Consider the following 27,439-nt stretch of genomic DNA (forward strand, 5'->3'; position numbering starts at 1 on the left):
TTTGGGATAGAGTTAGTGCTAAGTGGGTCTATAGGCACGTGCTTCGGCATTTGTATAAAACGACAAGATACTCCCCAGGCAATAACCTAAGTTGTGCGGTACTTTAGAGCAATGAGCCCTTAATGAGGCCTCCTGGAATCCTCTTGGGACCGAAGCTAGCGGTCGGATGGTTTGTTAGGCCATGTACTGCTGGGCAGGAGCATAGGCATTGGTCTGGTACGCATTGAACCATATGATTCCTTTTTGTTTGTACGCCGGCCGAACCACTAGATGTTTTGGAAATTCCTCGATTATGGCGCTTATATGAATGCAAGTAAAAACTCCCAAGTAAGATTAAATCAAGCTGGACCACGCATGTCATGCAAATGGATATCTAAATGAACACCGAAGTTGCAGGACCCATCAACTCCAATCATCAGGTCATGTACCACGCAAGCTCCATTATTGGGCATAATCAAAATTCATCCCACGGCATTTCAACCAGAAGGAACGCACAATATCCAGAGACGGTTTCTGACCGCCTCTAGCAATGGCGAGAGACTCCAAGAACCGTGACTTGTCTTGCGCCGATAGGAGCGGCACTTGTCCGTTCGCATCTGTGACCTGGGCGTCCAAAGAGTCGAGTGCAGCCTTAATAGCTGGGCGCGCCAATGCCATTTTCTTGAAAACAGTGCGTCGTAGAGCATCGTTCAGAGACACCAAGTCTGATCGTGCGCATCGGCCTGCAATCTGCTGGATGATTGTGTAACACAAACGGGGGATAAACTCCTGATGGACCGATTCGAGTATGTTCATTTCTTCCGGTGAGCTGCCGCGGAGATCTATTAATGCAACCCAGAATGCAGAAGCAGATTTAAGAGGAAGTGGCTCAGGTCGTGTCAATGCGTGAAGTGTGAAGTGAAGAAGCACAGCAAGAGGGGACTCCGCGGTCAGATTTGACTTCGCAGGAGTGAACAATATCGGATAGTACTTTGGCAAAAGACGTGTGAGGAAATCAATCCCGGCATTAGCGGTCTCTGGGTCATACACATCCGGATTTTGGAGCATCGAAGAGAAGAGCTGGGCTACATGATCGATAAGCGCTTCAGCCTCACTGCGGATGTTCATCGCATGCCGAGCGTGAGATGCCAAAAATGACGACGCAGTTGCCATGATAACATCTGTACCGGAGATGCCAAGGGGAAAGCTCTTGATAAAGTCCACTGTCATAGAAGGCGGGAAGACGAAAAGTCCTGCCCGCTCAGTGTAACCAGCTTTCAAAATGTCACAGGCTGCTTCAATGATGCTGCTGTCCACGGGGAAGTCGGCAATCAAAAGTCTCATGGCCTCCATAATCAGGCGCTGGGCTTCGGCACCTGGTCCAGAGTTCCAGAAGGATAGGGGGTATGGGTCTCCTTCCTTGGTAAGCTCGATATCGATGACTTCGCCCTCTGAACGAAGGCCTTTTCCGATGCTCGCAATGCAGCTCAGCACAAGGTGGCCGCGTTGACGACCAAATTCATGAGCAGGACCGGTAACCTCTTCCCGCGCTGTGTTGGCTTCCTGAACAAAGAAGCCGAGAATTCTTTCTAGCGTTTGTACCTTTTCCTGGTCACTATGCAAGCACTGGATGATGGTCGCAATTCCTTCCAGGACCTTAGGCATGGTGGGCACAGTTGCCGTCGGCTTGCTTCTGAACTGATCTAGTTGATCTAAGAATGCGGGAAGGTCCGACGTCAAGACGCGAGCACACGATTTTGAAAGAGTCAATATAGACCTTGAAGCCGCGTGCGCACACAACTCGAAATTGAGGGATTCGAACAGGATATTTAGAACACCAGGAAGCAACGAACTGTGACGCTCAAAGTACGATTCATACTTTCCGAATGAATCCACCAGGGTCTGGCGAGCCTTGAGTGGTATTTCAGTCTCCCCACCTGCGCAGAGCCTGGCAAAAGCATCGCTCCCAAAGATGGCGTCGAGACACTGGTCGGCGTGCCCATTCTCATCCACTGCTTCCGAGAGCTGAGCTATGCAGAACATGGCAGTCTCGAAATTTCGCCAGTCCTGACTTTCAAGGCAGGACGTGGCGCTCCTCTGGAAGACAGTGACCAGGTCGACGCCGAGGACGGGGTATGCCGAAAGTAGGTAATCACAAGCGTCATGGCGGAAGGCGCCGAATTCACTCCGCTCTTCCTCGCCCCAGTCTTCCAGATCTTCAGACTTCGGATATAGTAGTTTGCTGGAAAGACCCAAAACAACTTCTGCTAGATGTGACTTTACCAAGTCATACCTAGAGCTGCCTTCTTCGATTTGACCGGGGAGACTTTCTGCGATATCGTTCCAGAACTCCAAGACACGTGGGGTCCCGAGGTCGTCAATTGAAGCATAGCCAGGGGTCTTGAAAATCCCATGGATAAGTGCGAGGATTGCTGCATTTTGTGGGGTCATAGGGTCGCTGAAGATATCCAAGTGCAAATGCGAGACGTATGCAATAAGCAGGTCAACAAACGACATGCTCTCCACTCCTTCATCGCCGCTCTTCACGGCAGTAATGTGAGCTGTTACGATTGAATCGGCGAGGATTTCAGAAATAAGCCACAACGAGTTGCCGTCAAACGCCCAGGAGCGGGTTTCGAAGGCTTGCGTCAAAATAGAAGCTGCACTTTCACTCAAGCTGGGTACCCTCAACGTCTCAATGACGGTATGGCCACATCGCACCGCCAAGACATTGACATCTTCAGCAGAAGAACGTTGGCGGTTTCCATGAACACCTAGCCATGTCTGCGAGATGGAAGTCAAATCAGCGACCCCACTCTTCAAAACGCAAGTACCAGAAACCGAGATTAACTCACCTTCCATGAATTCATGGCTTCAGCTGCAAGTGCCACATCAACTGCATCATCCCCAGCTGTCTTTGCATGCTGTATAATCTCCCCAAGGACAAATTGAACCAGGAGCAACCCATCCTTAATGTTATGTATGGCTCGCTGAATCGCGGATGTGTCTCCAGCCCCATCCTGGGGCTCAGAGTCCAGTCTGAGAGCCTCCTCGGCGAGTGCAATTGAGAAAAACAGGAGTGCACCCGATCCACTCTTGCTCAACGCTGGCAGTATCCGCTCCTGGAAATCCACCGCTCGTGATTCCTCTTCGGATACGTATCCACCGTGGACGAGGCTTGCAGCCAGCTGCCAGACAGCCTGTTTCCATGGTGTGACAGGGTGCCTGAAAATGGCAACCAAGCTTGAGGCAAGCTTTCTCACAACCATTGCTTGCTCACCATTGGTTACCAAAGCAACAAAACGATTGATCAAGTGCTGCATGATCTCTGTGGCCGAATTCACGTTGATTTCGCTCCTAATGATATCCGGCATCAGCAATTATCGTCACATAAGTATAAGCTTGAAGTGGCGCGGATCGGAGAGGTTGACCGTACCATGAGACATTGATCTTCACTGTGAATGTAAGGGCCCCCATGAAACGATGTTGGGCAGAGTGTTCACTCTGCAGAAGTGAATCTGCAATTGCCCATGCATTTTCTGTCTTCTGAAGTTGCTGGAGACGCGTCTGGATCTCATTAATTCTGGCGGGGTCACGCTGGTTCGCTGGGTTATAGAGCTCGGTAACCAGCTGGTTCTTTGTTAGCTGAATGTCAGGTGTAGACGAGGCACACATACAATATGGGCTTCTGACATTGATTCCCTAGCTCCAAGGCCCTCGTCAGACATCCATGTTGCCATTTTGTTTCAGCAAGCGCGTGGTTGTGAAAATGAAAAAGAGAAGTGTACATATACAAGCACGGGGGTATGACTGGCAGAATCTAGTGTTGGTATCAGTTGGCCAATCACCGCTAAGGCGGTTATTAGAGCGGTAACTGCGGGGCTCATCCTCTGAATCCCAGGCACATGACATGACCTCTTTTGAGTAGATATGTTGAAGAACGCCAATAAGGAAGAATACCCAAACAGACATCCGAAAATCCATGCAAGAGCTTACCTATATAGTACATATTAACATTGACCTTCAACAAGGTTGTTTCCCCAAGCTTTCGCTGTCGTCTGTAACCTTCTATACTTGCCTTGTCCTCACGATCCTGAATATCTTGTTTTGGCACACCCTCGAGCTTTTGGCGTCATCCTTAGCGGATGGAGCTCGATTTGGAAATAGTACGAAATCCTAGCTTTTGCTTCTTGAGGCATTTCTTACTTCTACCGACAAGTCACACTTGGGCAGGTCCTGTTAGTGCTGAGACCGTTACTTCTAGGGTATGGGTATCAAGCTTGACGCCATGTCGTACAAAGGATTAGTTTTAACACTATTATCGGTGGCACTAAAATCAGATAAGATCAATCTGGAAAAACAATTTCTCATTCGGAACGAACAATATGATTGTGTACAATGTCCCTAGAAGGTCCCTTTGAAAAGAGTGCAAACATGACAACACCAAGTGGGCCGTGTGTAGCCGCGACTCCGGAGATCGGTCTGTGGCCAAAAAGCCTACTTGGTAAAAGGCCACTTACGACGGAGTCCACACGACCTGCGGAATTAGCTTATCGCGCACTTATCTGACGCGTTCATTCCCTGCTTCGCTTAGCTTTTCGAAAGCTAACAGGTTGAGGAAGAATCCTCTTGGAGTCTACCAGTGTCCATGCTCCTCTCCCACCCAATTCGCCTTTGGACATCTTTGCGATCGCTAAGGCCCCTCCCTCGTCCAAGATATTTCTCCGTTTTCGGTCCACGCTATACCGTCGATATGGGGGCCGTGGATACCTCTGAACGGCTGTCAAAGCTGAGGCAGTTGATGCAGCAGCACAAGGTGGATGTTTACAGTATGACATCATCTCTGTTTCTCAGCCGGTTGCTTAAACCTCGAGTTGTGCTTACCAGTTTCGCATAGTTGTGCCCTCAGAAGATAGCCACCAGTCCGAGTATATTGCGCCGTGTGATGCCCGTCGAGGTCAATGATCGCCCCCCCTTATTGGCCCGCGTCGACAGCTAACATTTCCATAGAGTTCATTTCGGGATTCTCTGGCTCCGCCGGTACTGCAATTATCTCACTGAGCAAAGCTGCATTGTCCACCGACGGACGGTACTTCAACCAAGCTGCGAAACAATTGGATAACAACTGGCAGCTCTTGAAGGGTGGAGTTGAGGGTGTGCCCACATGGCAGGAATGGTACGAGAGACAGTCGTGCGGGCATGGCTTGTACGGGAACTGATATTGTTGATAGGACCACGGAAGAGGCCCAAGGAGGCAAGGCTGTGGGTGTTGATCCTTCTCTGATCACAGCATGTGAGTATAATTATGTCAGATGTGGAGGTGTATAGTGGCGCTAACCTTCAATAGCTGGTGCACGGAAGTTGGCAGAGACCCTTAAAAAGAATGGTTCATCCCTCGTAGGGGTCCGGGAGAATTTGGTCGACTTGGTTTGGGGGAAGGAACGCCCCGCGCGTCCCAGTGAGAAAGTGCGCGTCCACCCCGAGAAGTATGCCGGCAAGACGTTCCAAGAAAAGGTGGCCGAGCTGCGGAAGGAACTTGAGTCGAAGAAGAAGGCCGGATTCGTCATCTGTATGACCACCTCGAATATATCCCACCTGGGCAGTCCTGTAGAGTGACTAATCTATTGCAGCTATGCTCGATGAAATTGCTTGGCTATTCAACCTGAGAGGAACCGAGTAAGAACACTGTCTTTACCGTGATGCATCGTTGGCAATTGACTGACTTTGAGAAGTATTCCCTACAACCCCGTGTTTTTCTCTTATGCGGTTATTACGCCCACCACCGCTGAGATCTACGTCGAGGATGACAAGTTGACACCAGAGGTCAAAGCTCACTTGGGACAAGACGTTGTCGTCAAGCCATACGAATCCATCTTTGCTGACGCTCAAGCCCTCAGCACCAAAAGCCAGTCTGCGGGTGAGAACGCCGCCAAGTTCTTGTTGTCGAACAAGGCTTCTTGGGCTCTCAGCCTTAGCCTTGGTGGCGAGGGACAGGTTGAAGAGGCCCGCAGCCCAGTCGCCGATGCAAAGGCTATTAAGAATGAAACCGAACTCGAAGGAATGCGGGCGTGCCATATCCGCGATGGTGCTGCTCTGACCGAGTACTTTGCTTGGCTTGAAAACGAACTTATCAACAAGAAGACTGTCTTGGACGAAGTCGACGGAGCTGATAAGTTGGAACAGATCCGCTCTAAGCATGATCTGTTCGCTGGTCTCTCCTTCGATACTATCTCGTCCACTGGGCCCAACGGTGCCGTCATCCACTATAAGCCCGAGAAGGGAAGCTGTGCTATCATCGATCCCAGTGCCATCTATCTCTGCGACTCTGGTTGTCAATACTTCGATGGCACGACAGACACCACGAGGACATTCCACTTCGGCGTTCCCACAGAGTTCGAGAAACGTGCTTTCACGTTGGTACTGAAGGGAACTATTGGAATCGACATGGCAGTGTTCCCCAAGGGCACCAGTGGCTTTGCAATTGACGTGTTGGCGCGCCAGCACTTGTGGAGGGAAGGCTTGGACTTCCTTCACGGAACAGGCCATGGCGTTGGTTCCTATCTGGTGAGTATTACCGCCGATGAGACACCTTACACTTTGCTAATGTTTGTTTAGAACGTCCACGAGGGTCCTATTGGCATCGGGACTCGGGTTCAGTATACCGAGGTGCCCATTGCCGCCGGAAATGTCATCTCGGATGGTTTGTACCTCTTCATCTATTTATTGTAGTCCGAAACTAATTTCTGACACAGAACCCGGCTACTACGAGGACGGCAAATTTGGTATTCGAATTGAGAGTGAGTTGTACTGCCTATGACTTCAATTGGAAAAATGCTAATCGTTCTCTTTATAGACATCGTCATGGCTCGCGAAGTTAAGACTGCTCACAACTTTGGTGACAAGCAGTGGCTAGGCTTTGAGCATGTTACAATGACTCCTATTGGTCGCAACCTGATTGAGCCGTCGCTTTTGAGCGATGCCGAGCTTAAGTGGGTAAACGACTACCATGCTGAGATCTGGGCGAAGACAGAGCACTTCTTCCGGGAAGACAATCTCACTCGCTCGTGGCTCGAGCGTGAGACCCAGCCTATCTCAAAATAAGTGGATGGTCTACGGGCTTGATGGGCTGTGGTTTGATATCCACTGCTATTGATTAGACGGCACTATGTAGAATACAGCCTAGAATATGCACGATTTCGATGCTGTATCTAGAAATGAATACCAAAGAGTGAATCAAATACGAAGTTGTAACGAAAGTCTATGTATACGTTGTAAGCCCCGGCTTTCATTCTCATAGTACACTGACAACTGGCCAGTGGAACGGAATGCGGGAAGCTCTGGTGGAGCCTGACACTCCGCCCCGGTCTGTTTCAACACTATCACCACGGCATCACCGAATTGCTTCCAGCGCTCCCTGTATTTCACACCTAAGAATGCTCGCAGCCTCTCGCCAACTGTTGCGCGCAAGTTACAGGACCTAATACCGAACCCTTCTGGCTAACAGCCCCCCGCCAGCCCCTTGTCACAGCCCACCAACGCTTCCATACTGAACCAGAGCACCCCGTGATTAGCGGGCATCATTTGGAATGAGCGGCCAAAACGGTTATGGTAACGGGTATGGCTACGCCGGTTCCAGTCGGTACGATGCCAATGACGGGGGATACGGTGGAAACAGCAACCCTGCGGTAGAAGGATACGGTGGACGTGCCGCACCACCAGGCGGAGGTGGACGTTCAGATCGTCGCCCCGGCGGATACGGTGGTTTCTACCCCGACGCGCCTCCGCCTCCGGCGCTATCGCCAGGCCAATCTCCTGCGCCGGACCAGTCGCCCGAGCGGCGGCGTGATCGAACGGACCGGGGCTGGCAGCAGCCCTCTCCGCAACCGTCTTCGAACCTCTCCTCGCACCCCTCCTCGCAAGCCTCTTCGCACCCCTCTTCGCGATCACGCACAAGGAATCAAGAACCAGACAGGAAATACCAGGAAGAACGGTCTAGAGATGCAAATCGGTACGCGGACAACAGGGACCAAAGGGATCAACGGGACCCGAGAGGCCAAAGAGACCACCGAGACCACAGAGACAAGAGAGACCCAAGGGAACAAAGGGAACAAAGGGACCACAGGAGCCAGAGGAATGCGTCGCCTGTGGTTAACTCGAGTAATGACTCGGGGGAACCCCAGGCCATTGAAAGTATGTCTTTCTCTTTTGACTAGCCTGGCCCAACAGCTAATCCGGCTACCTCCTACAGCTATTCTCCAGTCTATCCAGCGCGATTGGGATTTTATGACTGATTCCGAGTGTGTGCCGGTGCACGTTGCTTTGAGTTTGATGGACACGAGTACATTGGGCAAAGCGGACCGTGAACCGGAGTTTTTGCATATGTACAATGACATCCAGAAGACATTGAAGGCAATTGTCAATGGTAGGTCCTCTCTGCAGTGGTTAGGACAGACATATGCTAAAGTTACATGTTACAGAACACCATCAGGGATTCAACAGTTCTATTGGAACATACCACAAAATCCAATCCAATATATCTTCCTCGCAAGCTCGGGTACGCAGCCTGAGACATGCCCTGGATCAGGCCAAAACCGGGTTAATATCGACCAAGCCAGAGTTAAAAGGGCTTGCAACGTCTTCTCAGAACTACGATGACATCGTACAGCTGTTCACTCAGATTGAGGAAATCCAATCCCTTCCCGAGAAATTGGAATCTCAGATCTCAGATAAGCGCTTCCTTGCAGCTGTGGATGTGCTTCACACTGGTCTCCGAGTTCTACGGCGCTCGGAACTGGAGGATATTGGTGCTCTATCCGATATTCGCGCTTATTTCACAAACCAGGAAACGTCGCTCACGGACATTCTGATCGAAGAGTTGCACGACCACTTGTACCTCAAATCACCCTATTGCTCTGACCGGTGGAAAGCACCCACATCTGATGAAAAAGAGGTGCATACATCTAACTTAGCCGGTAGTCGCTCTTGGGAACGTCCTGTGTATAGTTTCCTGGCTAAGTTCGATCCATTGACGCCTATGGTCGAAGACGCCTCCCGGAATCCGGAGGCAGACACGTTTTCCTACATCCAGTTATTGATCGAAGCGTTGAACAAGATGGGTCATCTCGACGTCGCGGTTCATAGGATTGAGCAGCGTCTTCCGGTCGAACTGTTTGCTGTGGTGGATAAGACGAACGCAGAGGTCGATACTCGCTATCCTGCGCCAACCAAGAGCTTCTCAGCCCAGGACAACTACAAACAGTCCAGTCTACCCACCGAGATTATTGAAAAACGGGGCCACGTGCTTTCTGAGTTTTTGTGGGCACTGTATGCCAAGTTTGAGGCAATCGCGGAAGGCCACCGAATTCTTCACGATGTTATTGCGGCCATTGTTGAACGAGAAGGTTTAATCAAAAGCGAGACGCTTTCTGGAGGATTCAAGGAGTTGTGGAAACTTCTACAAAGCGAGGTAAGATGCCAACGGCTTTGACAGGCATCGCGGATATTAATCTGTTTTGCCAGATACGATCTCTCATGCACGACTATCTTGCAACCGATGGGGACTCTTCTGTTCGATCTAGGTCGGAGGAGAATGATGCTCGACGTCATCTATACACAGGAAACCGCGATAAGAATAAGGTAAGAAACCGGCGTTTTCAGTACTTTCAACTAGCTGATCATTTGCATTGTAGAAAATGTTTAAGTTGTCCGATATCGAGCAAAATTCTGAGATGAAAGCCGAACAAGACGAACTCGATGAAATCCTCAAGTCGTCGGTACCAGGGCTTGTTTCTAAGTCCAGGCAAAAGGCTGCAACAAGCGATACTACGCAATCTAATAAGGGCAACTCGGGAACTGGGCATAAGATTTTGCTCGAGCCAAGTGTCTTCAATATGGGAATCCTTCTTCCTCCCTCTCTATCCTTCATCCAGCGGCTTAAGGATATTGTTCCTGTGGATTCGGATATTTCCATGGGCAGTTTGACCTCATTTTTGGACGACTTCATGGTCAATGTCTTCCTGCCGCAGTTGGATGAAACAGTGACGGACCTCTGCACGCTCAGTTTCATCGCCGCAGATGCGTTTACAGAAGACCCCCACTGGGCCAAGTTCTCTCCTCGGCCTATTTTCAGGGGAACGATCAAATTCATGTCCATTGTTCGGGAATTTAGCAAAATGCTGTCGAGTATTCCACATGACCAAGCATTCACGCAGCTTCTTATTGACCAGATTGTGACCTATTATGACAAGTGCTGTGGGTGGTACAAAGCAATGGTCACGAAAGTCTCTGCACGGAACCGTGGAGGCGAAGTCCAACTGAAAGCTGCGGCTTCCTTTGCTGATTCAGGCGACATCCATGATGTTGTGGATGAACTGTGGAAAGATGCCGGGGATAAGAAACAGACCCTGATTGATACGGAAATCGACCTTCTTCTCAAGCGAACAGGGCAAGTGCCTTTACAGCCTTACGACATCATATCTGACCCGAAAACCGTCATTTCCCTTTCGCTCTTGTACAACAGCATGCAATGGCTCGCAAGTCACCTCGCAAGAATCCGACTTGTGGTTGAACATACCGCGGATGCCGAGTCATCCAGTTTGACTGCAACTGGCCGACCCTCTCGCAGATGGACTCTGTTCGGGTCCGTGAAGCCCAATCGCGATAGCATCAATCACCCGGTGCATTTGCCACTCAACCACGAGACTGCCGTGGTCTTCGATGGGACGCTCGAATCACTACACCGGCTTGGGGATACTGCAATTATGACGATGCATGTTGACATCCGCTGTGGAATCATCCACATGTTGACCAAAACAATGTCCGGGCCGAATCCTCCTAATTTGCGGAACTCTGAGCCTGTCACCCCATCCCCAAACACAACGGACAACTGGTGGCACATTATCATGAATCAACCAACCGCTGCATCACCAACAATTCTCGCACTCAACAATGATCTCATCGCATTCGACACCAACATCTCGACGTATTTGGGATCTGTTGAGCGTTGGTTCATCACTTCGGGTCTGGCACGGTTTATCGATCGAGTCTTTGTCGCCTGTACCCAGTATATCGGGGCCATGAATGAGAATGGAGCGCTGCGACTCCAGCTTGATGTGCTTGTTCTCCAACAGAACTTGAAGAACATCATCATCGATCCAACTGGTGATTCATCAGAGTCAACTGCAGATTTGCAGGCGCAGGCTTCCCAAGAAATCGTTGCTCTACCACGCAGCGCCAAGTTCCTGGACTGGTTCCTAGAAGGCGCCGAGAAGGCCTTGGACTACGCCAAGGAAGAGAAGGAGGCTTTCGCATCACAAGGCGACAAAGCCTTGGCTGCTGGAAACGGCGAGCCATTTACCTACGAGGAGCTGCGTGTTCTCGTAGACCTATGTTTCTCTGAAATTCTCCGTGGTCCACGCGGGGCGGAGAGCCGAGAGGACTTTATGTCGGCGAAAAAGGCCAGTGCGGATGCGCTACTAAGGCTGAACGAGATTATGTGGGATGCTCGATAGTCCAGGGCTGTTTAGTTCTTTTGATTTTTCTTTTTGAGAAACCCACTAATAGGCTAGGAACAGAATATCTCATTTTACCTTGACTCACAGTCATTTCCTCTTTAATTTAAACAACCTCCACTAACCCTAACTCGGTATAGCACTATGGGTCAATCGCCCTTTTCGGCTTCTCCGGAGCATTCACACTGGCCCACGACCCACGGCGTGTTTCACCTTTTGAGCATAGTTCTTACGGATGAAATGATCAATTTACTAGTTCATCAAGCCATATGGAGTATGAGCATGGACTCTTAACGGCGCTTAGACTTATATCTCCCCCATCCCATCTTTTTCTCCCTCTTTTCATACCTTCTTTCGCTTTCTTTGCACTACTTCCTGTCTGGAACAGTATCTCTTTCGAATCTGGCATTCGTTACCCAGACGTCCATTCTTTTGAAGTGCACCTGCACGTCCTATCATTTTTAAAAGTCAATCTGTGACTGTCATTCATTCCATCTTCGGTACTTTGTCTTACCGAACCCTTCATTATTTACTTCATCAAACAATGAAGTATCTTCGTCTAGCCTCCGTGGCCGCTCTTTTCAGCGCTGCCACTGTATCCGCTGGCCCATTGGGCGCCCGCGAACATGACGGATACTGCCCGAAGGGCTACACCATGAGCGTCTACTACAAGACCATCACCGTGGAATCCTACCCATCTACGACCTCCGTGGAGTTTACAGCTACCCCGTCGTCTACTCCGGCTATTGTCGAGTCTCAACCGCCCGCTGAGCCCACATTGGCCTCATCCTCTCCTGCCATTGCCGTGGAGTCTACGACTCCCGTCGCAGTTATCCAAGTCGAGACCACAAGCTCTTCAGCTCCTGCTGCCGAGACCGAAGTCGCCGAGACCGCAGCTCCCAAGACCGATGCAGTCGTGGCTCCTCTGCCCACTGCATCAGCCGAGACTGCCGCCGTCATAGAAACCATTGCTGCCCCAGCCGTGAAGACCCCCGTCGTGCAGCCCTCCACCACCGAAGCTCCCGCGGAAGTCGCCAGCACTTCCACCAAGTCTTCCACTTCCACCTCTTCCACCAAATCCGCATCCACCGGCTCCTCCAACGGAACACCCGGAAAAGCCACCTTCTACGGTGGCAATGTCGGCGGCGGAACATGCTCGTTCTCCGGCTACACCCTCCCAAGCCACCTCTTCGGCACGGCCCTCTCCCTCCAGCGATGGGACGATGCCGCAAACTGCGGCGCCTGTGTATCCGTCACCGGACCGAAGGGTAACTCCATCAAAGCAATGGTGAGCCAAGCCCTAATTCCTTCCCATGCCATTCCGTCCCATCCCATCCCATCCCGACAGGCTCTAACCCAACCCAGATCGTCGACCAATGCCCCGAATGCGAAAACAACCACCTAGACCTCTTCCAAGACGCCTTCGCCGAGCTCTCCGATATCTCCGCCGGCATCATCCAAACCACCTGGTCGTACGTGCCATGCGACCTGGACGGACCACTAAAGCTCAAGAACAAGGAGGGCACATCTGCCTACTGGTTCTCGATGCAGGTTGTCAATGCCAATGAGGCTGTGACTGCGTTGGAGGTTAGCACTGACGGCGGTAGTTCGTGGCAGAGCACCACCCGCACTTACTATAACTACTTCGAGAACACTGCCGGGTTCGGGACTAGTACTGTTGATGTGCGGATTACTGGTGCTAGTGGCAACACTGTTGTTGTTAAGGATGTTGGTGTTTCGTCTGGGAGTGAAGTCACTGCTGGGTCGAACTTGTAGATTTGTTAAGCGGAGGGGGTTTATATTTATTTTCATCTGTTAATATTCTTATTGAGGTGGTTTGATGGTGTGATGAGGATGTCTGTGTTGGTGATTTAGTCTATTGCAACTGAACTGATCTATAGCAAGGTCGATTGTACAAGAGCACACTATATCTGAAACATATAGTTCGTTTGATCTATCGTAATTCCGTGCTTGACTAGTAAAAGCTAAGTCGTATACCCCATAACCTGGGTAGGCCATGATACAACGCTAACGAATCTATGCTCCTGCCATGCAGCTGATCCGCAACCTCACATCTGGACAATTACTGCGTCGTCACTTCCTTATCGGCCTCGACATTGTCCACATGCGGGTGTGCATCGAGGCTGTGGACCGTATCCTTAGGGAAAGTAACACTAAGGTCAAGATCAAGAATTAGCCATCTCACGCTGGAAGAAGACCGAGTGTCGAGATAACTCACGCAAAGCCCTTGATCAACGAGTACTCGTGTCCAATAGTACCGCCTTGCTTCTGAGCGTGGTCCTTGACACTAAAAGACATCCATGTATTAGTATAGTGTATTTCAAATGACTATCTACCAGCGTAAGATGCATACGCCTGGACCTCGTCGTCGGTTGCGGTTGGCTTGCAGGTGATCTAGGAGGGTCAGCAAGATGTCTATTTTCTGAATGTGTTGTTTACTCACAATATAGGAAGACATGTTTAGATGATGGAAAAGTGTAAGAAAGGAGAAAGTAGAATTTAAGTAGAAGGAAAGGTGGACGTCCACGTTGACATCATAGAGGGGTAGCCTATAAGCTGATCAGGGCTGTGTTATCTCCGCTCCGTCAGTGGCTGATCTGCTTATCACGCCTTATGGATATACATTTATGTACATACGTCGATCTTTATTAGGGCCATATTTAGGCACTAACTAATCAACTTCGTGAGGCACTATATACATAACTCGATGTGTTCGTTCTTCCTCGGGTGACTCGGGCCCTCCCGAGTCACCCGAGGTTGCTCTTGTTGCGACTGGGTAACTGAATATACAACTACAACACTGTTCCTACGAAGCAGTATAGAAAGAGATAAAATAAAACAGTTTCAAATAAGGACTTATCAACCCGCAGCTCCGTTCCAAGGCAAACCCATTCCAGCCGTTGATTCGCCAGCCCACAATCCATTAATGATGAAAGAAAGTAAAAGAAAACAGGAAACAGAAAACAAAGCCCAGGTAGCGTACAAAGACCGCAGATGTGTGTGAGCAGAGAATGATCAAAGGGGGTAAGCAACAGCAGAAGAGAAAATTGCACAAGTCGCAAGGGTAGTTAGTGGGAAATGTAAACAACTCAGAAACACTCAGAATGCCAGTGGCAGACCGTATTGCGAAGAGACGCGCGTAAGGAGAGGTTCATGGTGAGGGTACATCGATTGGAGGAAACGTCCATGGTAAGAAGAGAAAATATCTGTCAACAGCAGAATAGCAGATTTGAAAAACAGAGATGAGGGTATGTTCAAGTATTGACCTCCGGAACGCAACAAGTCGTAGCACATGCAGAAGAACAAGGATGATAAGCCTAATCCATCTCCAGTGACTCTAGCTCTTTTGACTCCTCGTAATCATCAAAGTCGAGGCCGGCATCCCGGCAACGTGTCAGCCACTTTAGAGCAATGTTGTTGCGTCGGACGACCTCGCCTTTGAGCTTGGAGTTCGAGCCGCTGATCTCGGCGATAGCATGATTAGCAGTCAGACTGTGCTTCTCAAATTGCTCATCGATGTTCTTCTTTTCTTCCTGGAGCTGGAGGATATATTCGATCGCACGTTGCAGAATCGCGCCCTTGTTCTTATCGCAGTTCGGCACAAGACGAGCAATTTGGTTGATACCCTCATTAATAGCTTCGCGGCGGCGACGTTCAACTAGAGGAAGGGGTCAGTATACAAACACGAACTCGGTCGGAAATGTGCTTCTTACCTTCTTTGTGATTGTTCTTGCGGATCTGGTGCCATTCGGGAGAACCAACGGTAGGCTTCTGGTTCATACTCTGAGCCTCGCGCGCGGCGTAGACCGCAGCAGCAGTCGAATTGTGGTTGTGACCACCACCCATGGGAGTCTGGTTCATCTCATCGCCAAAGGACAGCCCTTGGGTGAGGTTGCTGGCATCAAAGCCGGAGTCGGGAGGAGGGGGGTACTTGTGTTGAGGAGTGTGTGCAGCCAGGGCGGCCTTGGCATTTGCGGTCAACGCATTATCGTCGGACAGACCGTTCTGCGGACCAACATGTTGAAGAATTTGTTGATCAATGTTGAGCTCAGCGCCAGTGTTGGGAAGCCCGTGGTCGTAGTTTCCGAGCGCAGAGTGGCCAAAGTTGTGCTGGTTATCCATGCTGCCGTTGCTTCCGTGGGAGGAGCGGTTAAGGCGCTGCGGGTCGGGACCTAGATCCTCAGAGCCGTCTCTCTTGCGCTTATGCGAGCCGTTATCTGGGCTGTTCATGGTGGGGTCAGACATGCTGAGCTTTAAAGCTGATCGTCCTATTCGTGGTGGTGGTTAGTGGCCAATAAGTGAAGAGTAAAGTGAAAACAAGTCCCGGAGAATAGGAGAACAAGACAACGGTATGTGATTGGAGATGTCAATGCAGCCTGCGATAAGTTGGCGCCTGGCAGATCAAGTCCCTCTCGGGAAGATCAGTGGCACCCCCGCGAAATAAACAGACGCGTGAATCTGACGCGCTTGTAATGCATCCCACGGAGGCCAGCCAACGTCGGGCTCAGCCATCGCCAGTAGGTTTTCCTGGCGGGCGGCAGTGCATGGATAGTTCTACAGGGAAGGGACGTTGTCAAGCGATCGCATATAATGCGACGCCTCGAGACATCCGCGGGGTTGCAGATATCAAGAACGCGTCATGATGGCTTGCAGGCAGCTGAGGTCACACAGGGGGCAGCGTCGTGAAGGACACCACTTGCGATGGGCATCGCGACACGATTTGCAACGACATGGGGGGTTCTGGATGGAGATGGGGGTATTGATGGAGCCGTACCTTGGGATGATCTCTCTTTATCACCTGACAGGAAGTCACCTGCCCGACAACAACAAGACGCAGGTCACGTTGTCTGCGAAACCCCGAGTTCGAAATTGGGACGCGAAAAAGGGAAAGTTGAAAATTTGAGGAAGCCGATACTAAGATATGCAAAGAACTTGGCAATCTACCTCGCGGTAAATTTAGATACAAGAAAACGCGTTTCTTTAGGAAGATGTAGAGCAGCGGACAAGTTCAAGATGGATTGCTCACGTGGCAAGGAGGTGGTCAAGAGGAGGAGTCGCGCTGAATACGGCGGATCAGAACGACCAACAGTGCAAAGTCACCTGATTGCCTTATTCAAAAAAGTCCACTGACGTAAGCAAACCGCATACCGTAAATGAGCCACCGAGGAGCCCTGGAGGTCTAGACAATTTTGCAGACACGACCATAAAGAAACGGACAGCAGGAGCTGAAGATAACCAACTAAAATGCTTGAATAGCTCCGGGGATTCTACGCCTCCATCTCTCATCGCAAGTCATGTGCAGCCACCCCGTGCCCCTCTGCTGCACACCTTCTTTCTTGGCCTCTGATTGGCTGACAGCTCTCGGAGGGGGAAATCCCTAGATCACGTGTAAGGATATCTTATGGGCCAATCACAGGCTCTCTTCACCCACTACGAGGGGGGATCGGACCGTCGGATACCAAGAAATTCAAGTTATCTACACATTTATCAAGTATATGGACGTAGTCTAGACACACTAGGAGCCTACTAGCTACATGCGATATACCCGGCATTTGATCCGAAGTGACCGTCCGAGTGTCTCTCTGCATGCGCTCAGGCTAGGGCCACTAGTGTATAGGATACCCCCTTCGACTGAATCAGGAAACACAACAGGGGAATATCCCAGAACAAAGGTAGCAACGGGAAACAAAGTCGTGCATTATGTAGTGGGTGTGCTGGTCTAGATTGCGATATAACAGTTCTCTTTACAATATAGCTAGCTTACAGGGTACTTCGTTTCTAGTTCTCATCTGTTTACCTCTGATCCCTCATCGGGGTGGGGGAGAGGAGAATCACATGTTTCAGACTAAGCATCCTGAAATAGGATTCCCCAAGTCCTTCACACCACCATGTCTCCAAAGGGTTGCATCGGATATCTGAAAGGGTCTTCCCCAGTACATCGCCCGCATATTGATGAATGTGAAGTCTGAGTGATCATGAGACCTCAGAATTCCACCCCGATGCAAAATTAAGCTAAGTATCTGAGCTTTTCCTGAAGATTGCGACGATCTTGATGATCTTCTTCTATATGTCATCACGTTCAAGTCCCCTATCACATGGATTACCTGCACATGATGCGCCTGTGGCAAACGGTGGAGTTTCCATTCTTGCAGGGAAGATCACCATAACATAGAGCAATATACACCGTCTAGTGTATATATCCTGGGATTAGGAGGTATCACAGAGACTCGGGTGATCGAAATGCCATTTCTAATGTCATGTCGCAAGGGTGGACCCTCGATCTGGTCATAGACTCCGCATTATCTGTGGAATAGTCTGACGCGTCCAGTGCGCTGCCTCACTCAGACGCCTTTTTAAGTGCAAATACCATTTGTGGATCTGCCGTAGTATCCGCAAAACAAATACCTTCCTCCGTGGCGCCTAGCATGTCCCAGCAAAGTATCTTGACGTCGAATGGGATGACCGCATCCCCTGTCTCACTTTCCGCATCGGTGGTGTACGCACCTGACCTTGCATATTTCTCCGCAGGATTGGGTGTGGGCCGTTGCGTCACAGCGATGATAGCGCTTGTTCCCGCATACCGCGCCGGTGGCTTGGTATCCTCTGTAGGTGGCTCCTCGCCCGACCGATTAGAAAAGACGATGACGATCTTCTTCGGAGAATCTGCCGCCTTGCCGCCGTCCAGATCCACCTCATGTTCCATCTTCTTTTGCAACAGGGGCCAGAACCGCTGAAGCCAATAGTTGAAAGTATCCATCTCGGGCTTATCCTTCAAGGCGTCGAGCTCTTCTCGGCTCAGGATGGTCAACCAGGCCATGGTCAGAATGACAAGCTGGGATTTAGAGTCAAGGACTCGGGTTGCAAATTCCCACTCGGTGAATGGCGCCTCAAACTTGTATGGATTGATATCCATGCAGATACCAAGCGAAGTCGCGACCCGCTTTTTCTCGGATAAAGCCTGCTCACCCTGGTGCACCGGGCTTCTCAAGGAAGAAACTGTGCCTTGGCAAGTGAATTCGAGCTCATGAAAGCCTCGCTCAGCTTGACCTTCAGCCGCCCACGTTTCGTCGGTGTAATACAAGAAGCTCTTGCGGTAGTTGAGGATGAACTCCCCATCCTCATCGACAACAAGGAGTGAGTTATAGTACGTGGCGTTGTCTGGATTTTGAGAATCCTTCTCAATCTCCGGATACCCCACGCAGACCTTGCATCGCAAGCGTCTGGCAGTTTCACGCGCCCACGAGCCAGAGGGGCCGTCGCTGGCTGGCTCGAGATATGGCTTGATCGCTTCCAAGGAAGGGAAGTTATAGCCTAGTTATTCATTAGCGAAAATTCCCCACAAATTGAGCTAAACGTCAGAAACTAGGGGGAAGACGAGGTTTTTCTGCTGCGCAATACACGCTCGTGGACAAGTTGAGTAGGTACGTACCTGTCAAGGCCAACTCGGGCAGCACCAAGATATCAGGCTTCAACAGATCAACCCCGACTCCGAGCTCCTTTCCATCTACAGAAATGGTCTTGCCAGTCTTCAGTAAAGCATTTGCTTTCTCGATATTGCCTTTGAGATCGCCCAGCTTTGGCGCGAATTGAAGGCTTGCAATCCTCATTTTGTGAGACAGTGAGGTTGAGAAATTTCGAAAGTTAAGGAATGACACGCGTTGTGTAATGGCAAGTTTCTGTGTGAATCGTGATAGAAATGGGTTCGAAGTTGGCGTTCTTGACGTCGAGGTATGAAGTCCGTGTCTTCTGGTCCCGACGCGGACACAGCGGGGCAGGATTTTTGCCAGAATGATGGCGAGTTGAAATCCTCGAACTATATCCCGATATACTCAATATAATTATTTATACGCGATTTTTGAGTCCGAGTCAGGCGCGATATACTTGTAGAGTATTGGTGTTTGGACGGAAGGGCGATATTCTGGGGCGGGTCATATGAAAGTTGATGCCTCAGGGGTGAATATCAGTTGCTAGACCCGCCCAAGCATTGCAATGGTGTTTCCCATAGTGCTTGACAGATCTCGAGAGTCTTTCTCCAATGATGCATTTATGTTGTTTGATATATGCCACTGAGTATTGGCTCCTCCCGTATAGTTTTTATTCCTTTCGCCGTGACCTACCCATGTGCTTCTTAGCATCCAAACCTACGTTGACTACACCTCCAAACTTCCTATTATCAACTACTGCACCCAACACCGGTTTATTCGGAGAATTGTGCATCGATCCTTGTAATTTGGCTATTAGTACATGGATTTTGAGTATCAAACGCAAGGAAATGCCTTCAACTCCGCTCGCAATCAGGTAACGCCCATTTGACCATCCAATCTGACATTAACACCTCTTCAGCAGTTGCTCGGTTTTCCGGCCGGTAAGACAACATACGGCGCATCAAATCCAGAAACGCATCTTTCTCGTCTTCCTCAATCTTGCCTCCCATCTTCCGTCTCCATTTCTGCACACCAATCTCAAATGATTCCTCAAGCGGAGGCCACCTATTTCCCCTATATGACTCCGTTGGCTGTCCATGCTCGTCAAAAAATCGAGACCGTGCGTGCCAGCGGTGCCACCATTCCGATGGCATAGGTCCTAATACGTCAATATGCCGAGCCACTATATGATCCTCATCCACAAAATCAGTACTAAATATAGCCCCCATCCCCACAATCTCCCAGATCGCCGTGGCCAAACTCCAGATATCTGAGGGATACGAGAGCGGGCTTTGAAATTCGAACTTAGCCTCCGGAGCTCGGAACGGGATTGGCGTGTGGCAATCCTGTCCAAGACTTTCTGAAGCGGGAGGGAACGCTTCACCAAAGTCAGTCAGAAGCGGGTGTGCGTCGGATAATGAGAACATCTCCGCAGATTTCCAGATAAATAGCGGCACAACAGCTTTAGATGGAACATTAGGGGGCAATGGTCCTCCGTCACGCCGTGTGATAGGGACTGTCTCGGGTGGTCCGAATCTCTCGTAGAATTGCTTTATAGAAAGCTCATCGAAACTTGACGGCAGCTTGGATAAAATGTTATTTAAATGAATATCTGAGTCACCCAAGATTTTAGCTAATATTCAAATCTTTAGTGACTATAACCCACCTCCATGAACATAGCCGTGTGAATGTGTGTAAGCAACAGCCTGTGAGAGTCGATACGATAGTGCTCGAGCGACTTCAAGAGGGAAAAGACGGCTAAAAGAAGCCTCCCTAAGGTTGCATTGTGCAGGGGCCACCGCGTAGCATATATGTTTTCCATTAGGGCCTTGCAGTTCGAATTCATCTAGGAAAACAGGCACCAAACCACGCCCAGGATATACCGAGGACGACGGAGTCGGAGCAGACAGAGCCTTAAGGATTTTTGTCTCGCGCTGAACCATGTCGGCTATGCTAACCTTGAGAGTAACATATCTGTTCAGACGAGTATCTCGGGCAAGCCAAACCGTCGAATAGGCCCCGAAGCCAAGTTTGTCTGCAATGTGATAACGGTCGTGTAAGACATCACCAACCATAACGGGATGATATCCCCCAGGCTGATATAACTCAAGTGTCTCCACGCCCTTGATCCAGTTATACTTGACGTGATAATTCCCGGCCTTTGTAGTGTTTAGCCGCACGGAAGACCTCGAGTCGAAATTTCGACGCCAAGGGGATTGGAAAATTAGAATTGAAGGTCGAGCTAAGGTCGAAAGGTTAACAGGGTTCGCGATCATTCTGAAGGAGCCCGCCATGGTATGCTAGCGTGATTGCCCAAGAGATAGCCATTAAGCGCCCTTAGAAGCGACAGTGGTCTTAGATGCAACCCAAGGCGCAAGGTCAAACAAGTGATTGGCCGCTACTAATATGTGATCCCGAGAGCTTTACAGACTAGTGGTGCTCTCCCTAGTGATACTCTCATACAGGATAGACATTGACGTGTATCGATGTAGCTGAACAATAGGTGTTATTATTGGCCGATCATACAAACTCACCGCTTCGCTCTCCGCCTCTTCCCTAATTCTTCTCATCTTGTTCCTAGTATCCTACGTTGCAATCTGAGATAAGGGTGTAGGGGAAGTTTAGCTAGGACCTTAGAGCCTACAAGAAATTGATGGGCACCTGCTTGATAACTATCTAGCAGAATACCTATGCCATTTCGATAGTATAGGTATTGCTTGCAATATTAGACTGATCTATAGAACAAACAATGATGGAAAGATGACGACAAGTGGTATCTATCATAATGATATGATGGGTGTCTGCGCCCATAGAAAATAGCACTTAACTATATCGCTTAGAAGAAATCGTAAATCTAAGAATATAGGCTAGGTTGACTGTTGTGAGTATCGGAAATGCAGACGATAGTAACAGGATTTGTGAGTGGTTTTGCAGGGATGGGTTGACGCCAAGTGTACAGCTTCCGCGCAAGAAAGATGCAAGGCTGGGCCAGGAATTGTTCCCACGGTGTGTGTGGGTGGTTGTCGATTGAGGAGCTCACTAAGACCCGGCATGATTGTAGACTTGGGATATAGTAACTACAAGTAGTGGCCCTGGAGTGACCTCGGTTTGATTAGGTGGTATCTGCCTTAGGCAGGAAACCACGTCCGTAGAATGAGGGCAGAGGTGTAATACCTACTACGTACATCGTAGATCTATACATATTATCATTGTCTCCCCGGTGGAGATGTGATATGCCACTATATCCCGTAACTAGACGCCTCCTTTATAACTCAGGCTGTATATAAGTAGAAAAAGAAAGTAAATGAGAGATATGAATAAATTTCCGCTGCGAATGTCCATCGGGGGAAAACAGAGATATCATTAGAAACAACTCCACGAAATGCAAAACGTGAGATGAGCACAGTAAGCGGGTATGCAGATCCATGGCCCATATGAGAGGAGAATAAATCAGTGAGATACACCATGAGATAATCACAACATGGGGAATAAGCAAAGCGTAGTGCGTCTCCTTAAGCACCCTGGGAAGACACGTCTTTCCCTTCCTCATCCTTCTTGCCTTTGTCCTTATCTTCCTTCTTTCCGCTCTTGCTCTTAGCCATCTCCTCTTTCTCTCGCTTATGACGTTCGAAATCCAGAGGCACATGCGCAAGTCCTCGGGCACCAGTGCGTCGAATACGCTGTTCGGTTCGGGACATAGGTCGGTCCGGTGTATCAGGAGCGTAAGCGACCTCGTATCCTCTGGCAGTGCGATTGAGTGTCAGACGCGGGGGTACATAGGAATTTGGTTGGGGAATATTTCGGGCTTGATACTTTTCCACGATCCGGGCAATGGGATTCCAGTTTGGGTCGTGCCATGGCTCTCGGATTCTTCCGGTCCATCCGTCGAAGATTCCAGGGCCCATCCTCAACTTCTCGGCCAAGATCCGTGCTCGTGAGAGGGCAATCTCGTCCTCATCGACTTGGCGAGCCCGTTTCAGTCGAGCTTCTTCAATGTACTGGAGTTGTTCCTCGGTCAGGGGCTTCGGCTCGCACAAGGCCTTGGCTCGTGCAAGCTTTTCTTCCAACTTTTCCAAGATCGGGAGCTTCGGTATGGGCCGGTTTTCTGCTTTGTAGACGGAGAAGTTGAAAGGGACATGTTCTTCCGCTGTGGAAACCTTGGGCGCCTTAGTATTTGGGCCCTCTTCCTCCAGCTGAGGCTCAGTTTGCTCATCCGAGACTCGCTTCTTTTTGAGGACTTTAGACTTCTTGCGCGCCGAAGACACTTGCGACTCCCGTGACAGAGGCTCTTCCTCTTCGAAATGAACGGACCGTTTGAATGATCCATCGGGCGCTGCAGCGGGAGATTTTCCTTTCAGCGAGGAGCGCCTCTTGTGCTGAAGGCGTGCTTCTGCATCGGTGGCCTCATGTTGTCGTTTCAATGACGCTTGATGTCCAGGCGCCACTGAGGGTTCTGGGCCTTGGAACAAGGGCACTGACGGCTGAGTAGTTGCCGCTTCAGGCGAGTATGTACTCGATGTGGCGTCAAATATTTTAGGCTGTCGAAGTGCTTCAAAGAGAGTCCGGGGAGGTGAGGGGGCGGTCGCTTGAGTGTGCGAAACAGACCGACGCGTGCCCGAAACCGAAGCGGAGCCGTTGATGGGAGGCGGGCCAGGTATTTGAGCCTGTGCAGGTGCCGACTGACTGAGTACTGAAGTTTCACTCAGCTTGGGTGACTGTAAACTACCCAATAACGGAGACGGAGTCAATAGTGGCTTCTCGGGCGTGGGCGCTGTAGTTGCTGGAATGTCCGCTTTCTGGCTTGGCTGCTGTGGCTTGGGAGCCGCAAAGACTGAGCCAGGAACCGGAGATTGAGTTGCAGCCGAAGATCCTGCATTGTTCATTGAGAATGGCGAGGAAGGCTGCCCGGAACTCAATGCAGCTGCAGGTTCCTTGGCTTTGACAGCTGTCTCTGGGGCCTTGAGGCCTTGGAATGAAGATGGAGCAGCAGAGGTAGCAGCAGATGGGAAAGATAACGGAGCACTCGGAAGTGCAAAAGGATTGTTCGACGCAATCGATGATTGCTGTGTTTTGGTGTCGTTCTTGAACATCGTAGACTGTGTAGAAACATCTGCAGCAGGTCTGCCCACCTCAGGGCTTGCCTTTGGAAACATGGACGTCTGGCCAAAGGTAGCACCAGAGAACGCCGAAGATGCGAAGGGATTCTTGGATTCAGCCAACGATGCAGGAGATGACGGCTTGAACAGCGTAGAGGGCGCGGCGGCAACTGTTGCCGGTGTCTCCGTCTTCTGGTTAGGCTCTGATGGCTTGGAGAAGGAGAATGGAGACGGCGCAGTGAGCGCGCCTGCGCCGGAAGAGAATACAGACGAGGGTTTCTCCGCAGCCGGCGCCTCAGGAGGCGAAGTGCTGGGATTGAAGAGCGTAGACTGCGCAGGTGTGGTTACCGCAGGAGCCTCCGTCTTTTGGGTTGACTCCGATGGCTTGGGGAAGGAAAATGGAGACGGCGCAGTGAAAGGGCTCGGGCCAGTCGATACAGAACCGGGGCCGCCATTTGGGAACACGGAAGCGGGCTTGTTTGCAGTTGACGGTGCAGGAGGGAATAAATTGGGCTTAGGAAACGTGGGAGCAGGGGGAGTTGTTGTAGGTGCCTCGAGTTCGGCGTCTGCTGGCTTTGGAAAAACAGACGAAGAAGTAGAGGCAGAAGCGGATGGTGAAGGGCCGGCAGGAGTAAATGGCGGAACAGCTGCCTTGTCGGTAGTGTCAGGCTGTGAAGGAGGGGGTTTTGTCTGGAAGGCCGAGGGAGCCACATTAGTGGTCACGGCAAAGGTGTCGGTCTTTTCGGCTTTTGGGAACGAGAACGGATTTGGCGAAGTGAAAGGAGACGGCGCTGCGGGCGTAACAGTGGTGGAGGGGATCGAAGTTGCAAATGGATTTGAGGGAGGAGATGCCATTTTAGATGGCTGAAAGGCCGGCGCGAAAGGGTTTGGCGGCTTTGAAGCGGCTGGTGGTAGATTTGACTGGAACAGGGAAGGCGAAGCTGCAGGGGTAGGTTGTAAAGGTTTCTGAGACTCAGAAGCGACCCGGAATTCAGAAGCAGATGTGTCCTGAAGAAGGGCGTTCGGTGTTTCAACCACTGGTGCGGGCGTCTGATTATCAATATCACTCACGAAGAGATCCCCATCTTCTGCCTCTGCCCTAGGCAGAGTTTCACACTTTTGGGACAACTGGGAGCGATCAATCATGCCCATTCTTGCGGCTTCTCTGATGTTCATGCCGAGAATGATGGCGACAAGACTACGTCCTGCGCGCTTTGACTCCACATATGTTTCAGAGAAAGAGTGGTCAGATGAAGGCGCAAAGTCTGGGAAATTCTTAGTCACGAAACAAAGAAAGAGGAAGAAATGGGATGGAAGGTATCATAAACTTGGGCCGAGGGAGATGGGTGAAGTGGGAAATGAAACCAAACGAGACTCGGCTGAGATGAAGTTGCTTAAAATAACTTACCGACAGAGTCTACTGGTCGATCACCCCAATTGAGGTAGAGTCCACCACTTGCGTTCTCAGCGAACTGTAACCCTTGAGCAGTACAGTATTCGACTGTTTGCTCGTCGTCATCAAAGTGCAACACCTTAGTTAATTCCTCCACAGTCCAGTGATCGTTTTTGGATTGCTGTGACAGCGGAGTCCGGCAGTAGGCTTTCCAGATTGCACGGATAGCTGTCTGACGAATGTGGTTGAAGTAGACCTCAGCCACACAGGCCATCAGATATGACACACTCGGGGAATTGATGATGTTGAAGAAGCGAGCGTAGAATCCCTGAGCAATTGCATTCGGTCGACGAGAATCCAGAGCACCTTGAGGCTCCCATGTATTACAGGCAGCAGCAAATAGTTCCAATGCCACCTGCACTCGAGGCGAAGCAAGTAGGGTAGTTGGCCATTTCTGAACACGAGCTTCCAGGTCAGGCCGTTGGTCATGGATCGAGAACAAGATGTGGTAGGCACGGAACTCGTCCTCGTTAGGAAAGTGGATGCGCTCGCGGTTGTCATCGTAGTAGTACATGAGAGAGAGCATGGTGTTGTTGAGCTGCTCACGCTCCTGGTGACGGTCAAACTGCTCCGTGTTCGCGGGGTTAGAAAGAAGATGCAGGGACACGATATGGAACCGCGCAATCCTTTCTAGGCAAGTGACGGCTGTCTTCACGTCTTCTTCTTGTGTAAGTTGCTGCACCGAGAAGTCATTTCGGATTGACCGTGTCCGATTCCAGACAAACATGTGGATGACGGCTAACGGTTCACCACCGTTGATAACATAACGGATCAGGTAGTTCATGGTTTGTAAAAGTGTCTTTGGTGTCCGGATATCCGAGGGCAATTGCTCGTCATTTCCAGCTGCCGCACGCCGGAAGCGCTTCACCATTTTGGTTTCCATGATTTCCAGCTGGTCCGTTGACGGGTTGTAATACTATATGCGTGTCAGCAACGGCACCAAAATAGAAATTGGCGCACCATTACCTTTTCACATTTGTCGACTGCTTTCTGCACGATTCGCTCCACCCTCTCGAAATCAGGACACATGCTGGTGCAGGTACCCACGGGTGTGATAGCATGGTTCAAGGAAGTTGGCTGATTAGGGTCCGCCATTTGCCCATCCTTGATCGCCCTTTCGCGCTGTCTCACTTGATCAATTTTCAGCTGCAAAGTTGGTTAGCTCCGTAGTTGTATTGCCCGTTTTTGAGAAGGGCAGACTGACTTTGTCAAAGCGTTCCTGGTAATTGTTTAACGTCGATGCATGCTCCATGGCGGCCGCAACATTAGATCCCGCGCCAACAAATTTCGTCGAAGATTGTTGTTTCGCAATGTTCGTAGGTTGGGCGAATGGGTTTTTGGGGACGTTCGAGGCGGAAGCACTGTTTGAGACTCTGGAAAATGGAGACTGCTGGGCGGGCTGAGCCCCGAACGGCGACGCGGCGGCTTTTTGCTGGTTCGATTGCGTAAACGGTGATTTGACAACACCAGGCTTGGGGCCCTCCGCGGGTTGTTGGGGTTCATTCACGGTGTGGCCTGCAGCGCCTGCGCCGCGACCACGGCCACGAGCTGTCCATGTCGCTGACCCCCGCCCACGCCCTCGAGCCCTCGCTGCGCGAGGCGCACCTGACCCTCTCGGCACATATGTCGATGTATGGCCACCTCTTCCCCGTCCCGTTGAGCCTTGCACGCCCGGCGCGCCTCCCCTGTGGCCACGGCCCGCAGAAGGGTTAAACGGGCTAGCCATCCTGCCCGCAAAGAGCGGAATAAACTGGATAGGCTGCCGCCTCTTGTAATAGGCTGTCGCTCACTCTGTGGTGAAATTTATATTGGAATTTATGGGGTGGACGATTCCGATATGCGAGACGGCAGAGTCGATTGCGCAGAGATCTGAAAAGTTGTTTCCTATCTGCTAGAGTTAGTGCGCCGCGGCGACCACAAAGAAGTCAGCCCATGTTACAAAGCCGAGGGATGGCT

At 50.5% G+C, this 27,439-nt stretch overlaps 9 protein-coding genes across 9 annotated transcripts; 3 read left to right on the forward strand and 6 right to left on the reverse strand.

Annotated features, from left to right (window-relative positions):
- Positions 1 to 441: 441 nt before the first annotated feature.
- On the reverse strand, positions 442 to 3,719 carry N7489_010527 (putative importin 13; the record flags this gene model as incomplete). Its single annotated transcript, XM_056716276.1, has 4 exons — positions 442 to 2,763; positions 2,835 to 3,336; positions 3,416 to 3,609; positions 3,657 to 3,719. The coding sequence occupies 4 exons, from the start codon at positions 3,717 to 3,719 to the stop codon at positions 442 to 444; spliced, it is 3,081 nt and encodes a 1,026-aa protein (XP_056563898.1).
- A 908-nt stretch (positions 3,720 to 4,627) lies between these two features.
- Positions 4,628 to 7,080, forward strand: ampp (aminopeptidase P; the record flags this gene model as incomplete). Its single annotated transcript, XM_056716277.1, has 10 exons — positions 4,628 to 4,808; positions 4,877 to 4,936; positions 4,990 to 5,155; positions 5,211 to 5,272; positions 5,327 to 5,548; positions 5,610 to 5,655; positions 5,712 to 6,543; positions 6,595 to 6,679; positions 6,732 to 6,776; positions 6,833 to 7,080. 10 exons carry the CDS (start codon positions 4,628 to 4,630, stop codon positions 7,078 to 7,080), a joined length of 1,947 nt encoding a protein of 648 aa, XP_056563899.1.
- A 485-nt stretch (positions 7,081 to 7,565) lies between these two features.
- N7489_010529 (exocyst subunit SEC8) lies at positions 7,566 to 11,489 on the forward strand (the record flags this gene model as incomplete). The annotated part of the gene is made up of 5 exons (XM_056716278.1): positions 7,566 to 8,169; positions 8,228 to 8,401; positions 8,457 to 9,445; positions 9,499 to 9,615; positions 9,669 to 11,489. 5 exons carry the CDS (start codon positions 7,566 to 7,568, stop codon positions 11,487 to 11,489), a joined length of 3,705 nt encoding a protein of 1,234 aa, XP_056563900.1.
- Positions 11,490 to 12,033: 544 nt separating this feature from the next.
- N7489_010530 (putative extracellular cellulase CelA/allergen Asp F7-like) lies at positions 12,034 to 13,265 on the forward strand (the record flags this gene model as incomplete). Its single annotated transcript, XM_056716279.1, has 2 exons — positions 12,034 to 12,777; positions 12,855 to 13,265. The coding sequence occupies 2 exons, from the start codon at positions 12,034 to 12,036 to the stop codon at positions 13,263 to 13,265; spliced, it is 1,155 nt and encodes a 384-aa protein (XP_056563901.1).
- Positions 13,266 to 13,572: 307 nt separating this feature from the next.
- On the reverse strand, positions 13,573 to 13,968 carry N7489_010531 (uncharacterized protein; the record flags this gene model as incomplete). Its single annotated transcript, XM_056716280.1, has 4 exons — positions 13,573 to 13,663; positions 13,729 to 13,797; positions 13,864 to 13,904; positions 13,954 to 13,968. 4 exons carry the CDS (start codon positions 13,966 to 13,968, stop codon positions 13,573 to 13,575), a joined length of 216 nt encoding a protein of 71 aa, XP_056563902.1.
- An 859-nt stretch (positions 13,969 to 14,827) lies between these two features.
- N7489_010532 (basic helix-loop-helix domain-containing protein) lies at positions 14,828 to 15,755 on the reverse strand (the record flags this gene model as incomplete). Its single annotated transcript, XM_056716281.1, has 2 exons — positions 14,828 to 15,168; positions 15,224 to 15,755. The coding sequence occupies 2 exons, from the start codon at positions 15,753 to 15,755 to the stop codon at positions 14,828 to 14,830; spliced, it is 873 nt and encodes a 290-aa protein (XP_056563903.1).
- A 2,092-nt stretch (positions 15,756 to 17,847) lies between these two features.
- Positions 17,848 to 19,117, reverse strand: N7489_010533 (putative protein N-terminal asparagine amidohydrolase; the record flags this gene model as incomplete). Its single annotated transcript, XM_056716282.1, has 2 exons — positions 17,848 to 18,821; positions 18,940 to 19,117. The coding sequence occupies 2 exons, from the start codon at positions 19,115 to 19,117 to the stop codon at positions 17,848 to 17,850; spliced, it is 1,152 nt and encodes a 383-aa protein (XP_056563904.1).
- A 671-nt stretch (positions 19,118 to 19,788) lies between these two features.
- On the reverse strand, positions 19,789 to 21,228 carry N7489_010534 (uncharacterized protein; the record flags this gene model as incomplete). Its single annotated transcript, XM_056716283.1, has 2 exons — positions 19,789 to 20,546; positions 20,601 to 21,228. The coding sequence occupies 2 exons, from the start codon at positions 21,226 to 21,228 to the stop codon at positions 19,789 to 19,791; spliced, it is 1,386 nt and encodes a 461-aa protein (XP_056563905.1).
- Positions 21,229 to 22,446: 1,218 nt separating this feature from the next.
- N7489_010535 (uncharacterized protein) lies at positions 22,447 to 27,209 on the reverse strand (the record flags this gene model as incomplete). Its single annotated transcript, XM_056716284.1, has 4 exons — positions 22,447 to 25,295; positions 25,439 to 26,399; positions 26,450 to 26,629; positions 26,688 to 27,209. 4 exons carry the CDS (start codon positions 27,207 to 27,209, stop codon positions 22,447 to 22,449), a joined length of 4,512 nt encoding a protein of 1,503 aa, XP_056563906.1.
- Between the last annotated feature and the right edge of the window lie 230 nt (positions 27,210 to 27,439).

This window comes from Penicillium chrysogenum (assembly GCF_028827035.1).
Source record: "Penicillium chrysogenum strain IBT 35668 chromosome Unknown utg000005l_segment0_segment0, whole genome shotgun sequence".
NCBI lineage: Eukaryota > Fungi > Ascomycota > Eurotiomycetes > Eurotiales > Aspergillaceae > Penicillium > Penicillium chrysogenum.